The sequence below is a fragment of the Orcinus orca genome, chromosome 11 (assembly GCF_937001465.1).
Source record: "Orcinus orca chromosome 11, mOrcOrc1.1, whole genome shotgun sequence".
Lineage (NCBI taxonomy): Eukaryota > Metazoa > Chordata > Mammalia > Artiodactyla > Delphinidae > Orcinus > Orcinus orca.
The window spans coordinates 43,805,267-43,822,338 of NC_064569.1; the positions used below are offsets into that span (position 1 = coordinate 43,805,267).

At 54.1% G+C, this 17,072-nt stretch overlaps 1 protein-coding gene across 2 annotated transcripts; it reads right to left on the reverse strand.

The window, feature by feature from the left end:
- Nucleotides 1–754: 754 nt before the first annotated feature.
- PPP1R1A (protein phosphatase 1 regulatory inhibitor subunit 1A) lies at nucleotides 755–8,500 on the reverse strand. 2 transcript variants are annotated; one of them, XM_033436108.2, is made up of 7 exons: nucleotides 8,207–8,500; nucleotides 4,621–4,681; nucleotides 3,576–3,613; nucleotides 3,179–3,212; nucleotides 2,431–2,586; nucleotides 1,431–1,537; nucleotides 755–883 (listed from the first exon to the last, which is right to left on the reverse strand). In XM_033436108.2, exons 1-7 carry the CDS (start codon nucleotides 8,288–8,290, stop codon nucleotides 878–880), a joined length of 486 nt encoding a protein of 161 aa, XP_033291999.1. In that variant the 5' UTR covers nucleotides 8,291–8,500; the 3' UTR covers nucleotides 755–877. The 2 variants fall into 2 exon arrangements, with proteins under 2 accessions (XP_033291999.1, XP_004274254.1); XM_004274206.3 differs by having other exon boundaries at nucleotides 3,179–3,242; nucleotides 8,207–8,497.
- Between the last annotated feature and the right edge of the window lie 8,572 nt (nucleotides 8,501–17,072).

A 17,072-nucleotide genomic window follows, 5' to 3' on the forward strand; every position in this document is an offset into this window, starting at 1 on the left:
TCAGTAAAGAGGGGTGAATCTCCCCTCCCCTCCTCTCCTCTCTCCACTGCCCGGAAAAATCAAAAGCAGTAGACAGGAGAGGCCTGGCTGTGGGGTCTGAGGAAGGTTCTTCACTTCTCAGCTTTCGTCGTTTACCCTGGCCCCTTGGTGTCTTGGACAAGGGGGAGAGGTGACCTTTCCAGTTCCCAGCAAGGGCCTCTTCGTGAATAGCCACTGTGTCCTCAATCTAGCTTGGCTAACAGGTTGGAGTCTGGGTGGTGGTCTCCGCACAGCTGGAGAGGGAACACATCCTGAAGCTTGGGGATCACTGAGGCTTGGAGGGCAGGCAGGGAGGCATCCACGCAACGCCCTGCCTCTTTCCCATGGGCCAAGTGCCAGGGTGCAGTTCCCAGCTTTGTTCAGCAGATGGCGCCCACAGCAGCGTCGCAGCCCTACGGGCCTTAGGGCTCCAAGGCCTCAGGGCAGCCCTGCCAGGTGGTTGTATCTTTTCCTCAATATGAAGAGAGCCTGGGGCCATCCTTCCTTCTTGGTACCCCGGAAGTCAGTCCTCCTACCTATCTGACCCTCAGCTCTCTTTCCCCAGCAAGTCAGGGCAAGGCTGGGGAAAAACTCCCTTCTCAAGGCTCCTGCCCAGCTTCCTTATTTCCTCCTTCCTGGAGGCAGCTGGGCAAGAGGGAGGGGGGCTATAGAGAGGGCAGGACAAGACGGGAGGGAGAAAAGATTCTCCAAGTTGGAAAAGAAGGAGAATACCAAGGACTTAACACTAAATTTATCACTTTTAAAAACAAGAGATTTTCCCCAAAAGTGAAGAAATAAACAAATCCAGTGTCCGTGCATTCCCAACTGCAGTCTTGATTCCAAGATACCTCCTTCACTCTCAGACCTGTTGCAAGGGAAGCAGGTAGAAAGAGAAGGTGAGTGAGAGGCCTGAGGTCCTATTGTCCCCTCCCCTGCTGGTGTGCCCAACCATCCCGTTAGGCATCTAACTTCTCATGTCTGACTCCAGTCCCTGGCCCCGTGTCCAGTCTACAAAGGGGAGGGGAGACTGTAGAATCAGAGCTCACAGGGTTATTTCATCCGTGTGTCCACTCCAGGCAGGACCACTGCTCACCAGCCTGGACAGGTGAGGATCTCCCTTTGGGTTCCAAATGCCCTTTATCAGAAAATCCTGGTCTACTTCCATCACCCATTCCAGGAGCCAGAAATCCTCAGACAAGAGTCTAACCTCACTGCCTCCTGCTGCACTGTTATCCCGTTTCTCTTTGTCTGTCCTTCCGGGGAGATGCAAATCCTCCGGCCACAGACGACAGCTTTTCAGTGACCGAAGCTGGTCCTTTGTCCCCCTTTTCCTTGACTCCAGATCTTAGCCCTCACCCTCCCCACACAGCCTGCTCTCCTGCAGACTGGGCAGCCCAGCCCTGGGGTCTTACCAAACTGGCTCCCTTGGAATCCAATGGTGGTCTATGGGTTGAGGGTTCCTCTGTGCTGGGTTTCTCACTGCCCCTCTCCTGAGTGTTAGGGATGGATTCTGCAGGCTCTGAGGAGGGAGAACAGGTGGTGGGAGGGACAGGTAGTATTCATGAGGGCTTGGAGAGAGGCAGCTGCTTCTACTCACCCTAGCCCATACTTCAACAAGCCCTGAGAGGAGCCCAAGACCAAGCGGAAGGCAACGGGGCAAGACCAACAGGGTTTTCTCTGGTCACAATGACTACTTAGGTCCACTATTTTTTAAAAAATCTGCAATCGGAAATCGAAAAAAAACCCAAAACCCTCTAAAAAAAAGCTTAAAATTTGGGGTGTGATCTCAAAGTGTGGCTAAACCTGACCTGAACAGAGATGAGCGTTTGATAGCCTATTTATCCCCCTTCGTGTGACCACTCATTTCGCTGCAGAAATCTTCACGTGTTTGATTACAGGGGGCTCTGCTGGGGGTGTTATGGAACATATGGTGTATATACCCTGTCACCTTCATAAAACTGGAAACATTCTGACTTCCGGCCCACATCTGGGATAAGGACTCGTGGACAGGCAGGTTCCATTGCTTGCATACTTTGTGTTCACTGCTGGGCCAAGGACCAGTCTCACTGAAGTTTCACACACAACCCGATGCGATAGGCGCCATCGGTATCACTCTACTGATTGAGGTTAAGCTGCTGAAGACCTCTGGGCTGATAAAGTGGCAGAGCCAGGATTCCAGCCTGTGAAGGCTGCTCCCATGCCGCCGGGCTCCCCCGATACAATAGGGAGCTCTGAAGTCCAAGTTGGGAGGGGATGGTGTCATTCAGTAAAGAAAGATAAAGAGATGCAAACACACGCTGTCCATGCAAAGTTCCATACTCTCAAGACAGTTTCTGGCTACTTCTAGGCCCCTCCCTACAACGGGGAAGGCTGGCCTCGCCCGGGGTTGGTCCCTCCCCAGCCTGAACGTACTGTGTGCTTTCCCAGAGGTGCCCAGCCACGACGCCGCTGCTGTGTCTCCGATCCCAGGTGGGCAGGACTCTTGTGTCCCTGTGCTCTCGGCGGCTCCTTCAGGCTCCTCTCCCTCCTGCTGTTGCCCCAGGTGATGTTCGACCATCATCTGGAGCTCTGAGGGCAAACAGAAAGGGAGAGAGCATTGGACGTGACTGCCCAGCCTCCTCCATGGACCCTCAGATGTGACAGCCCCACTAGAGGGCCAGCACACACTGCCCGTGTGGTTTGACTTTCCTGTCTGAGATTGAACAAGGAGGGACATCTGCTGTACAATAAGGAGGGACTAATGTTAGACAATAAAATGTACTTTTTTCAAAGGTAAGGGAGGGGAAAGGAAGAGCCTTTAAGATCAAAAGATCCTCCTGATTTGCTGGGATACCTGGTCTCCTTTGGGGTCAGGAGAAAAGACTCAATTTAGATTCAAGAAATATTTGAGTACCTCCTCTGTGCTGTGCACTATGCCGGGTGAGTTCACATACTTTATTTAACTGCCAAAGTGAGGTAGTATTCAGGGCCCCTGTAGGTTAAGCAGGTTCTCCAAGGCCACCCAGCTAGTGGGTGGCAGAGCTGGAATGCAGCCCCGGGCGGTCCAGCAACAACTCTCCTTTAATAAAGGCAGACGTAATGACTTCCCAAGGATTCCTTCCAAACGGGTCATCCTGGCCACTGCTCAGCGTCAGGCATAGCGGGGAAGAGTCTTCCGAACCTTTCATTGTGGGTGTGGTCCTCATCACCTTCTTCTGTTGCCGTGGAGACATGGACAAAGTGGACTGTGAAGGGCACAGAGCACAGGTGGGCGTCCGCCCTTCTCTCCCTCCTCCCTGCCGTGCCATGCTGTGGGACTGGAGACTGGGGGTAGGTGTGGGCTTCAGCAAGCGGGGGAAGAAAACTCCTGCTTCCTCGGCCCCCACCCCTATGATGGTGAGCAAGGAGACCGTGTATGGGAGAACGTAGAGGACCATGTGTGTACATCCACTCAAGAACATTTTGGGGGGGTACAAGAAAGAGGGAGACAAAAGGTCCTAAGAGGGGGGGTTGAGGAATAATCTTCTAATGGGTCTGGGGGTTCTCTGTGCTGGGCTGAGCGGGAGGGGCCAGCTCACCTTGAGATGCGGGTTGGGGACCCGGTCTTCATCCACCTCTGAGGGAAGGAGGGAAAGGAGAAAGTGATGAGGATGGGAAACCCAGGGGGTCCCGCAGACTGACTTCCCAAGGGGAGGAGCCTCTGCCATCACCTCCTTCCTGATCCGTCCCTCACATCTGTCCCTAGGAAGCTGGCCCTGACTGTGGCTGTCCCCAGCCTCTTCCCTCCAGCTCCCTCCTGCTCTGCTGGCTGGCGTTACCTCCTCCTGCTTCTAGTCCTGTCCTTGCCTCTGTGGTCAGTCTGCATCTACATCCTTGCCTCAGACCTGGAGGTTCTTGAAGGCAGGCTTTGTGGTCCTTTTGTCCTTTTCCTCCCTGTCTCCTTCCAATCAGCCCCCCACCCCCGATCCAGAACTGAAACATGCCTAGGAGGGAACACCGGATAGAGAACAGCAAACTTATCGTGTGCAGGGCCCAGGACAGTCTTTTTTAGTAGTTGGAGGAAGTTGGAGACTCAGGTATCCTGAATTCCAGTCCAGCTTATTAGCGTCACTACCTCTCTTCCACTCTCTCGCCAGCGCCCCTGACATTCTCTGAGACCTTGTTCTCTCCCCAGACCTTGATGGAGACACTGGTGACCAGAATGCCAGCTGCTCCCTGAGCTGTTTCTAACCTTCCCCTTCCCCTCTGGGGGCCATGAGAATAGCTGATGGCGTTGGTCCCTCCCCCTCACAGCTGTCACCGCCTCTGGCAGTGGGGGCAGCAGCCTCTCAGTTGCTGGAGAAACCTGGAAGGCTGTTGCCACAGCAACCAACACTCCGTTGACCACCCCAACTCCTGGGGGGCTTAGGAACCAGGTTGTCTCCCCCGCTTCCTAGCACTGCTCTGTCTTTCCAAAGCGGAGGAAATCCCACTGCTAACCCAGCCACCGCTTCCCTGCCTCCAGGACTGAGGAGACCGCGGGCTCCTCAGATGTGCCCTCCTGTCTAGCACCCACCTTCTCTCACTGGGACCCAGCTGTCTTCAGCAGCCCCTACTCCCTTCAGCGACCCATCCTGGGGTTACCTGGGGATGACTGGTCACTGGTCAGCACGAGGGTGGCAGGGGTGGGGCGGCGCCTCCGGATCTGAGGGAAGAGGTCAAGTACACGTGGAAGCATCGCAGCCCCGCGCACACTCGGTAACATAATCCAGGCCGCCCACTTAGCACACCTCCAAAAGTGCCACGTTACACTGAACCCACGCTCTCCGGGTGGACGTTCTTGGGCCCATCCCTCTGCCCTGGGGACCCAGAAGACCACCTCCACTCCCTGCTTTCCCCAACCCCCTTTCTGTCTCCGCATCTCCCCGGGTCCTGGTCCCAGCTCTCCATCTCAGCAGCTGTATCTGCACTAATGCATCGATTTCTGGCCTGCTGTCCTTCCGTCCATCCTGGATCAATGGTCAGAAATAACCCGAGAGGGCACAAAACTTTCCGCTTAGTCTCCCAGACCACTCCCCAAATGGACATAAACCTGTAGTGGGCCAGCACCGGCGGAGAGCGCCCCTCGATCCCCACCCAGCCTGGGAGGACAGCACAGAGAAGGTGGGTCTGAACGTGCCTTCACCTGGCCCATGCCCCTCCCTCCCTCATCTCCTCCCTATCCTTGTACACACTGCCTTTCTGATTTGTCAGGAAATACGGCCTAGAGAAATCCTTGTCATGGTAAATATAATATGAGGAGAACCGTGAGGCGGGACCCTGGTCAGGGACTAAAGCTAAACTGAAAAATCTTATCCTGGGCTCTGGGGTCCGATTCTAAGGAAGTAACAGATAAGAGCGGATTCCCTGCTGGGCCTCTGAGCCCCCTTTCCCCGCCTCTGTTCTTTTGTCTTGCTGCCAATAAAGTTGACTGTTGTTGAAGTCAGTCCAAGGACTCTTGGGACACGTAGTTTTTTCCGTTTCTCTGGAGGCTTGAAAGTGAAGGGTACCGTGGGGTTGGAGTCCCTGCGGCTCCCTCCAGGGCAGAAAGTGGGTATCAGCCCTAGCGGGGGGCAGGGTTAATCTGAGAGAAGGACACCTCAAAGAAGAAATGGGTACATAGAATGGGGGTAGGTTGGGGTAGGGACTGTTTTCTTAGGAGAATCCAGCAGCATCTGTTTCTGGTGGCATTTCAAGGTCCCTGGCAGTTCTGTGTGTGTGTTTGTGTGTGCATACAAGCACGCACAGCATAGACATTATCTGTGAGTCCGTCGCTGGCTATTCCTGGTGCAAACGTGCTGGGGGCCAGCAGGTGGGCAAGTGTGCTCCGTGCATGTGGGGTGAGGCCATCCTTCTCCTGAGACAGGACTCCTCTCTATTTCTTTCCTGCCCTGGGGGAGGGGAGCTGAGAGAGGGAGAGGGTGCGGTGGGGGTGGGGATTAATGGGGGTTGGGAGCCTGAGAAGGAGTCTGCAAGTTTGACAGAAAGGACCTCTGAGAGGGCAGCAGGGCTCTGTGATCTTGGACAGGTCCCTTAACCAATGTCCTTGCCTTGGACAAGATTTCTAAGCACTCAGAGTCCTTGAGGATTTTGATGTCCTACAGGAGGAGGGAGTAAAGTTAGACTTCCTGAAGTACCTCCCAGGCACCTGAACTACTAGCAAATGAGTAGGCGGTTTCCTATTTTCCATGCCCCATCACAAATCCTAGTTCTCAAGGACACTTGGTGCCTTTGCCTCTGATTTCTTTCCAAACCAGTTATGCCAAGGACCTGGTAGCTGCGGGCACCCCTCCATCCCCTGCCACTCTGTGCTCCATAACTCAGAGTTTCCAACCCCTGCCGCCCTCTCATGTCACTCTGGGTTAGGTGTTCCTGCCAAGCCTGGAACTTTTTGCCTACACACTTGGGTAACACGGCAAGGGGGGTTGAAGTTAGACTGCAGGTAGAATTTCAGGCTGAGCAGACACAGATTTCTGAAGACGAGAGAAAAGCAGGCTGAAGTCCCAGCTCTTTTTCCCTCTGGCTCTATAGCACTGCCTCATTCTCCTCCCCTGCTCCCCAGAACCCTGGGCCAGCTGGCCTGCCATCCCCCAACACACACCTACACCTGCCACATCTAACGCCAAACAGAGGCAGGCGTCAGGCAGTGAGCACTGGCTGTGCCAGTGGAAGGCATTTCTGCTTGGAACCTCACCCCTGAGCCCGTAGCTCACACTCCTGGGCCCTTTTCCCTGGGTCTGAGGTTATCTTAGCCGGCCCCCTGCCTCTAGGCATAATAGCCTTTTCCCTGACCCCAAGGGGACGCTCCCCATGCCCCTGGCTCTCCACCCTCCTCATCCTCAGGAGGTTTGCAGTCCCACCACCCTCCCTCCTACTGTCACACCTTAGAGGTCTGGAGATCCGGCTCCCCCCACAGGCCAGGGAGAGGATGGAGACACAGGTCCCTAACCCCTCCCCACACTTTGGGAAGCTAACGTTATAGGGAGAGCGTGTGTACCCAACCTTTCCCTTCACATCAGACCTTATTCCACCAAACAGCTGGAGAAACAGAAAGAACACTCTCTCCAGCCCATCCCAAGAGGTCAGAGTTTTCTCAGGTGGGGAGGCCCAGCCAGAGCCCTGGCAGCCGGTTGGGGGAAACAGAGAAGTGACCTTGTGGGCAATGGATAGTCTTTAGGAACAGGGATGTCTAGGCAAATGGATAGAGAACCCGAAAAGAGATGGAGCAATGAGCAAACGAGCAAATATTTGGCAAATGGGTGGTAGTAGCGACCGCGGGTGGTCACCGTCTCCACGCACAGGCTCACTCTCCCTGATACACACACTTGCTCACACAGTCTCATACACTGCCGCCTCTGCCAGGCTGCTCGGAGCTAAAAATAGGCCAGGCCCGGAGGCTGGGCCAGGGCCCTGGACTCCCACCCCTTGAGCCCAGCCCAGCACAGTGCTTCTCTCTTGCCCACGCCCAGCTAGGACCCCAGCCCCGAGAAAGCGCTCGTTCCGCGCTCCCCAGGGCCATTCTCTCCATGCCCTCCCCTTCCCGCCGCCCCCCCCACCCCGCCCCATAACCGATCCAAAGGGCAGGAGATGGGAATAAGGACCCAGTGTCCAGACCTGAAGAGCGCGGAGTCAGCCTGCAGACACGACCACTCCTCTCCCCCAAGCCCCAGCCCTCGCAGTTTTCCTCAGCCCTTCTTGTCCTCACCCTCTGGGGTCCGGCAGGGTCGCCCCCAATTAAGAGCTGGGGGGGCTCTTTCTCCTCTTTCAACTCCCTCCATTACCTGCCCTCTCCCTTAGGCCCTCCGACACCTTTGGGCGCCCCTTCCGAGCTCAGAAACTCTGGCAGGGTGTTGACTGGGTGGGGGATGAAAGACTGGCGAAGGGGGGAGGGGTCGTGTCCTCAGGCAAGCCCCCTCCCCCAGGGCTGGGAAAGCAGGGAGCGACTCTCGCGGGGACCGGCTTCGAGGGCAGGCTCTCGTCCTTCAGTCCGTCTCGAAGAAGCACAGATGGGGAGATGGGGTTTCCACGGTGGGGGAGGGGAGAGAAGACCCCCACCCCCCGCAAACAGCGCGCCGGCGCTCGCAGGGGCGCACCGCCAAGGGAGGACTGAGCGGGGGTCTCGGATCGCACAGTCCAGGGGTCCCTCGTCCTCTGTGGGGCGAGTTCCCTGCCGCCCCGCCCCGCTCCGCACCTGCTCCGCCGCCTCGGGGTCAAGGTGCGGCTCTAGCAGCGGGACGGTGAACTGGATCTTCCGGGGGCTGTGGTCTTGCTCCATGGCTGGGGCGGCGGCCGCTGGGCCGGCGGCGGCGGCGGTGGCGGCGGCGGCGGCGGGCGGGCAGGCGGCGGACTCGGGGCTGGGACGGGAGCGCTCCCTCTTCGCTCCGCTCCGGCCCGGCCCCAGCCGGGCGCGCTTGGCTCTCGGCTCCCGGCTCAGCGCTCCCGGCTCGCGGCCCCGGGGACTCCGCGGCCGCCGATTGGCTCGGCACCCGCCCCTCCCGGCCCCCTCCCCTTCCCCACGCCCGGAGCCTTAACCCCGTGGTGGCTGCGCCGCCGGCTGGCGGGGGTCACCGCCCCGCTGGCGGGCGAACCTGGGTCCCGGTCGCAGTGGACACAAACCGGATGGGTATGCGGGGATCCTTAGAGTTCTGGGCGGGGAGTGGAGGTGGGGAGTGGCCACGATGAACTTCTCCAGGCTGGGGCAGAATTGAGGGGCTGGGAATGTGGAGGAGCGCTGCCAGAGAGGAGGCTGCAAACGCTAGAGGAAGATTTCCTTTCTGATCTTAAAGGGGTCGCCTCATAGAGAAAAGAAAGAAAGGGGATCTAGGCTTGCAGCAGGAGGGATTAAAGTTAGACCAGGAGAGAGACTTTCCACTGAGAGGAGACTGCTAGAGCGGAGGTGAAAACTTGGAGGGGAGGCGTGGGGTCTGGGCACAGGTCTGGGTTCACTGTGCAGCGAGAGGGGGAACCGAAGACCTTAGAGGGTATCCAGAGCCTCTGTCTTGAAGTGCTGATGGCAGTGGGTGGAGGGCTCAGGGAGCAGGACCATCTGGGACTCAGCAGAAGGAGAAGTGGGTGTGGGGAGCCAGTAATGCTTGTGAAATAGGTTTCTCTTCTTGCTTGCTAAATTCTGGGGATGTAAAGCAGGTGAAAGGCCTGCCGGGGAGAACGCTCCCCGGGGATGGAGAGGGAAACACCTTTGGTGGGGTGGCTTGTTTATAGATGGGGTTGGTTTCCATTTCCACTATTGGCAGAATAATGAAAAGGATCTGCTGTAACTGAAGGGATGGAGGTGAGACTATGTGAAGAACTTACTAGTTTGGTGTAGGACCAAGACGTCAATACTACTGAGTGAGGGAGATAGGATATTCACCGGAGCTGGTGGGCACTCCGCCAGGGACTGGGGGCCACTGGGTAGAGGGAGGAGAGGTGCTGGGCACTGAGGAGGGCAGGGCTGGATGCATCTTTGGGGGAGGGAGCTCTGAGGGAGGGGCTGGGCAGAGGCCGGGGCCAGAGATCTGTTTCTCTAGTCTTAAACTGAGCAACTGGCACGTTCAGTACAGATTGATGCCTGGTTCTCTGGGAACCCTGGGATCATCCTCTCCTCTAAGTGGTCAGCCTAAATCCTCAGTTGCCTCCTTTTCCAGGCAGCCCTTCCTGGCCTGGATTTCACATTGCCCCTTTCCATCTTACCTCCCCAAATAACCTCCCCTGCCCTTCCCCCTAACCGTACCCCTTTACACAAAACAGGTCTGGCTCACTTTTCTCAGGGCAAGGCTGGGGCTATAGGCACGCAGTGGGCCAGCCAGACCTCTATCTGCTGTTAATTCTCTCCTGTTTTGCTGTCGCTTGGACTCCAGAAATGACCCCCTACACCCAGCCTACACATGCATGGTCCCTTTGTGCTCTCTTTGAGGTAGCGGGGCCATTCTGGATAACAGCTGGTTGGATCCTCAGATCCCTCCCTTCCAGTTGCTCCCCTCCCCGCAGGTGACATTGGAAGGAGGGTGTGTGAAGGCACTGAAGCCAAGAAGATAAGGCTAGGGTGGGGGACAAGGGGGCCCAATAGGACCCAGGTGCTCTCTCTGGCTTTCCCTCCGCTCACCCATCTCCTAACTACACATACACAGAGCAAGGTCCAAGGTGTCCTTTAAATAGGTGACTTGTCCCTCCCCTACACCATTCCACCAGGACCCTGGAACCTGGAACTTGAAGCCAGGACTCCCACACTCCCGTCTCTGGGGACTCAGATGCCCCTCGCTGAGGCTTGATTTCCACATTTGTAAAATGGGCAGAATTGTCCCTACCTGATAAATTCAGTATCATAGGAGGTAAGGCACCTGGCACATAGAAGGCCCTCAATTCATTGATAGCTGCTGTTATTATTGTCGCGTTATCTCCTGGCAGGACAGCAGAGTTAGGGGAGTCACCTTTCCAGGTTCTCAAAAGAAGACCCTCCACACCCACCCCAGTCACCCAGTTTGCCGTATTCCCTTCAAACTTGGGTTTGGTCATGGAAATTCCTCCCAAAGCCTCACATCCACACTTCCGTTTCCCTTCTCAATCTCCAGATCCTCAGACTCCCTTCCGCTGAAAGCTCCAGGTCAGGAGAGGGCCCAGAGTGCTCAGGCTCTGGAGAGATGGCTGTTGGGGGCTGTGTAGGACAAGGGTTCCTGGGAGCAGCCAGCGCTGGGGTAGAGGCAGAGGAGGGGAGAGAGTGGGGAGGGAGGACAGGCAGCTCCTGCTTCTGGCAGGAGCGTGGGGGTGGGTGGGCAAAACGTTTATGGGTAGCGGGGAGGGGAGTGTGGCTGGCTGCAGCCTCTGGTCCTGGGGTTGCTACACAAGTTGGAAGGGGTCTGTCTGTGAAGACCTGTGATGTCGTTTTGACCTTTCTTATGCCCGGAGCTGGGTGGGTGACTGTGGTGCCTGTTGGGCTTGTGGGTGGAAGAAGACGTGGGTCGCTTGCACATGAGGCTGGGAGTTGCAATGCCTGCTCTTGGAGCCCTTCCTAGAATGAGTAAGAGCAGAGCCTGCCCCGTCCCTGGCTTGCACGTGTCTGTGCAAGGTGTGCTTGTGTGTGTGCAAGCGTTCACATCCCTGCCGCAGTCCCGGCCCCACCGGTGGAGCAGCAGCTGTTCCACGTGGTGTACTTCTGGGTCCATGAAATATTTAAGGTTACAGGGATGTGACTCGGTGAGGCAATTGCTTCACAGCTCCCGCCCGCCCCTACTCTCCAAGCTGGACTCTGGCTTAATGTGGCGGCTCTTTGTGGCTCTCAGCATTTCTGCTTTTATTTGTCTGTCATCCTCACCCCCCACTAACCTTCTCCTGCGTTAATTTACTAATCCCCACACCCAACCAGGAAGGAGGGCAGGAATTATGATTAGAACCCAGGAGGCCAAGCCCTTACCTCTATCTTTGCGTCTCCCTGCTGGCCAGTGTGGCAGGGCTAAACTCCTGCCTGTTGAAAACATGATGTCAAATAAAATTCAAAAAAAAAAAAAAAGAAAACATGATGTATGCGCACTTTCCACGCATTCAGCTCTGAGGACTTTATACACCCAAAGGAGTAATGACCCTATCCAAGTGGTCCCCTGGGAAGCCATATGCTCCTACCAATTTGCCGCAGTTTCTCAAACATTTCTGGAAACTCCTTTGGAATCATCTCAGAACTGGTGGCATCTGCTCTGAAAAATCCTTCCTGGGGAGCGAATCTTTGTCCTTTGGGGTGGCTTTGCTCTTCTGGAAACGAGTGAGAGTCTTTAGGGGTTGTGCCTTGTGAAGAAGGAGGGAAACCAGGTGAGGAGCAGAACTGGATCTAGAACTGAGGTGCGGGTATCCTGCAGTGAGGCTGCCTGCCCCCTGGGGCTCCAAAGCCCATCTAGAAGCCATGTCCGCAAGAGAAGTTTCCAGAACTTCTTGTGAGCCCCAGCAGCACCGTTGGAGTAGATGTGTGGCCTCTCAGGGGATGACTTGGAAGGCCCAGCCTTCTCCAGCTGCATGAGTGCTGGTTTGCCTGCAAAAAACCCCATTGTTGCGATTCTGCCAGGCTTGGGTGCACACCCCCTTGCAGATGGCAGTGTTGGGAATGGGGCCAGAGCTGGTGATTCAAATCGAGGGGATGCTCATTTCCAAAATGCTTTGCCTCTTCTTGAACCACAAACTGGTAGAGGTGGAAGAGACGTAAAGATCAGTCAACCCAACCTCCTTGAGCTAGAGAGGGGAAACTGTGGCCGAGAGAGAGGAAGCAGCTCTCCCGAGGACTTGAACCCATGCCAATGTTTTCCCCAATAAGCCAGATTTGGAGGCAACGGCTGAACCTGAAGCAGGGGCATAGACCAGAGGACCTCTTGAAATGCATTTTAACCCTGTGATCATCACTAGTCTAGAAGACCCAATCCCTCGCCTTCCACCCCAGTTCTCTAACAGGTTGAATTTATACTTCCAACCAATCTTTATCAGGTATTCATATGTGCCAGGCATCGTGCTAAGCACTGGGGATACAGTGGAGCACAAAACAAGTACATTCTCTGTCCACTGGCATCTTACAGCCTAGCAGGGCTCCGGGTGGAGTAGGGTAACTAGGTAATGATAAATGACAAATACTGCAAAGTGAAAGTACAAGAATGAGGGGCATCAGGGAAGGCGGAAGGTCAATGACCTCTGATTGCTTGGATAACCGTCTCCTGGGCTCAAATCTTAGCTCTGCCACTTTGGGCAAGATATTTAACTTCTCTGAGCCTTGGTTTCTTTATCTGTAACTAACAGGTATCTCTATTATCCTAGTGAGGGTGGGACGAGGTGATGTCCACAGAGTGCCTAGCTCAGTGCCTGGCGCCCATCCAGCTCTTGTGAAAGGAACGTGAGTAACGAGGAGATCATCTTAGCTAATGTTTTCTCCTTTGACTCTGGAAAAGGCAGGGATGAAGGAATGGGAGCTTCAAAACTTTCAGAATTGGGAGGGGGTCTGCAGAACACCCCCTGCCCCTTTTTAGCCAGACCCTGCTCTTCCCACCCTTGCCTGGTCAGCTGTTCTTGATGGCCAGCTGTGTCCTCATCAGCACGGATGACCACCCTGCCCTGCTAATTAACACCCGCCCTGTTAATGATTAAATCTACTGACTTTGACTTGGGGGTGGGATGGAAAATTCCCCAGCCACAGGACGGGACTGAGGTAGGTTACTGGGAGTAGGAGGGATGGGCCCCCTGGGCTCTGGGTGCGTTGTTGATGGTAGGTGGCCGGGGAGCAGATGCCTGGTTTTCTCCCGGGGGCTACTCAGCAGGGGAGTGTGGTTGGAGAAGGGTCATTTGAAAGTCGCAGCCCATCCTCCTCCCACACTCCTAACAAGCTTGGCGGAGGGCACTGGGCCCCAGCCCAAGCCTTGGCATTCCTCTTGCCGGGGGTTGGCCATTGAATAATGCTATAGCGGGAAGGACAGGGGGAGATGGTGTATTAGTTCCTAGGGCTGCTGTAACAAAATACCACTAACTGGGTGGCTTAAAACAATGGGGCTTTATTCTCTTACAGCTCTGGAGGCTAGGAGTCGGAAATCAAGGTGTCAGCAGGGTCACGCTCCCTCGGACGGCTCTAGGGCACAACCCTTCCTTCTCTCTCAGCTTCCGATGGCCCCAGGTGTTCCTGGGTTTGTGGCAGCGTAACTCCAGTCTCTGCCTCTGTCTTCACATGGCTTTCTTCCCTCTTGTGTGCTCTCTGTGTCCTCTCTCCTCTTCCTGTAAAGACATCAGTCATTGGATTTAGCACCCACCCTAAATCCAGGATAATTTCATCTCAAGATCCTTAATTAATTACATCTGCAAAGACTCTATTTCCAAATAAGGTCACATTCTGAGGTTCTGGGTGGACGTGAATTTTTTGGAGACACTCTTCGGCCCGCTACAGATAGTGAGATTGCCCGGCAGTTCGGCGAGGTGGTGAGTACTCTAGAAGACTGCGCCAGGGCTGGTACAGGAGACCAAGGCTCTGGGTCCCCACCCCCCCAGAAGTAGAGGAAGTGCTCAGGACCCGTAGGTGGGGTTGGACTGGGTCTCAAGGGGCCTAGAAAGAAAGGCTACTGGTGGTACAGAGGCAAAAGGATGGGAGTAGGGCTGTTCTAGTTTGGAGTCAAGAAGGCTGAGGGGACTTTGAAGGGAAAATCCTGGGTCCCTGTAATTTAGTCCCATTGGAGGGGAGAGCATAATGCCCATTACATTATATATTGTATATCGTACATATTCTGTATTGTATATTGTACATGTTATTGTGTATATTATATACTATATATTATATGACAACCACAACTTTTCATGTAATAAAAGAATGAAGTTGCATTTTGATTACCTGATACGTTTGATTTCATGACGCAATCCTTTATACTTTATTGGGCCAGTGGGCAGAGAGAATTGATTCTCTTGCTCGTGGGAGAAAACCCAGGAAAGCTTCTTAACTATTCTGCTCACTCTTAGATAAGAGACAGGCTCAATTCAGAGATTAGAATGACCCGGCCAAAGTATGAACCAAAACGTAAAACTGTTTATTTTTTGCCTTGCTATCCTTAGTCTTTTTTTTTTTTTATTGAAGTCTAGTTGATTTACAATATTGCATTAATTTCAGGTGTACAGCCTAGTGATTCAGTTTTTTTTTTTTTTACAGATTACATTCTATTACAGGTTATTACCAGATACTGGACATAATTCCCTGTGCTATACAGTGCATCCTTGTTGCTTATCTATTTTATGTAGAGCAGTGTGTATCTGTTAATCCCATACTGCTAATTTCCCCTCCCCACCCAGCCCTGCCCAGTGCGGGTGGTGCAGAGCAGACAGGAAGGGGTAGGTGAGTTTTTACACCCTTTGGCACTCAGCCTCCTTCTCCATCAGCTGGCAGTGTCCTCGCCCTTCCTCTCTGATGTTCTCTGGTGACCATTCTCTCCTGGGTGCTCTCCTGGCTCCTCAGAGCTTTGCCATCAGCTCTGTTTACCTGTGTTTCCTTATCCTAGAAACTTGAGCCTCCTTCCTCAGCTGCTGGGGTCTCTTTGTCCCTTGAGGAAGCCCTATTGGACAGCACCCAAGATGCATGCGTGGGGATACACCTGTTTCTCCTCCAGGACCCATAGTTGGTTCTTCCTTTGCTAGGCAAACTCTGGGAGCCCAGGCTGTCCCAGAGCGTCAGCTCAGCCAGCCTGCCTACACGCGGTTCCCTGGTGCTTGTCTCTCCTTCTAAACTTCTGGGAGGCATCCAGCCCCCAGGACATGCTTCTCCCCACCCTAGGGGCCACATATTCAGCTCTTGGGGTAACCCGTGCCAGCATCCACTAGGTTTGCTGCAAGGGGGTATGTCCCCTTCCCTTCCTTGGGAGAGAGGGGATGGGGCTCACAGCACAGCTCCCTCCATGCATTTCCTCCTTGCAAAATCCTCCCTTTGTTACTGGATGCAATGGGTCCATCGCTTGGGATGCTTAGCCAATGAACACGCCAAGTACTTTTGATTAAAACAGAAACATTTATTACTTGTGACAAGTAAGGAGACAGGGAGATAGCTCTCAAAGCCTTGTCTCCCAAAACATCAGGATCAGGGAAGTTTTAAGCTACAGGTGCACGCACATTCATGAACGGTCGAGTGTGATCTTCCACGCAGAGGTAGAGTTCCAGATGCGCTTGTGCAGTATGACACGTTCAAACATATGTTGTGCGTTCCAAAATGGTGGCAGTCCCTGCCCTTGGAGTGGAGATTTTAGCATTGACGTGAGGCAAAGGGCGCTCTAGGCTGACAAAATCCAGGCACCTCGTTGAGTGAAGTCACGAGGGTCAGCAAAGGTCAGTATTGTCATTCCCTGGGCTCCAGTGATTCTGGTGGTTGAGTGGTTGAGGGCTTTGGATCCTACAGAACAGCTCAAGAATGTGCTTCAGGCTGATCTTTACCTTTGAAAGAGAACTGGGTGTCTTTAAGGCTGATTTATTATCTTTGCTATGGTCACTTCACTTTCTGATAATAGTTTCTGCATTCTTTTTTCTTTTTAAAATCATTAATTATTGAGACTGATTCTTTCCACATGAAGACCTAGGAGCCCATAGTTCACCTTTCTCCGAATCATCAGTAAAGAGAACAGAGAGGGGTTCTGAAATGTTTGCTCTGGTTCTTAACGTAAGCTTGTCCAGGGCGTGTTAATGCTTTCTCTTATTGCCTGGTACTCTACTTCTGCAAGATATGACATACTCTGGTTTAACCCCATCCCTTCCTTGTCACTGTCTTGCTAACACCTTCTCTCTCTATAATGATGCCTTTCTGTCTCCTTGATCTGGCTGAGGGGGTCAGAAACTAGTTCTTAAACACTTCTTTTGAAATTCTTCCTATGATGATTTGGTGCTTCTCTTTGAAACTCCATCTATTGTATCTTCAACTGGTGCCCAGTTGAAATTCTAATTTTAATATTCTGTTGCAAAAGCATCTGGGACAGTTACGATTGTGCCGGGAGAGAGGGGCATCAGGTTTTAAATTCATACCAGCATCTTCTCTGTGTGGGGAACAAGAGGACGTCAAGTGAACGGCCCTGAGGTGGAATGGCCACCAGAGGGCAGCAGATCCTGCTTCAAACCCTGTTTCCTTCCTTGGACTCACTGGAGCTGGATTGTTTTATTCAATTCCCAGAGACCAGGTGGCGCCCAGGTGCTGGGTCACGTGGAGGGGCTGAGCTCTCCCGATATCTCAACCGGCTCTTCAATGTTGATCCTGCTTTCTGACTTTCTGCAGTCTAACCACCATTCTGCCAGTTGAAGGATCAAAGATGTCAGTCTGCATTTGACAGTAACAGCCAGTTACTAAACACCTACACTGTAATGGGCTTGGACATTAAAGCCATACTTCCTGGGCTTCCCTGGTGGCGCAGTGGTTAAGAACCCGCCTGCCAATGCAGGGAACACGGGTTCGAGCCCTGGTCCGGGAAGATCCCACATGCCGCGGAGCAACTAAGCCCGTGCGCCACAACTGCTAAGTCTGCCCTCTGGAGCCTGCGGGCCACAGCTACTGAGGCCCGTACGCCTAGGGCCCATGATCCACAACAAGA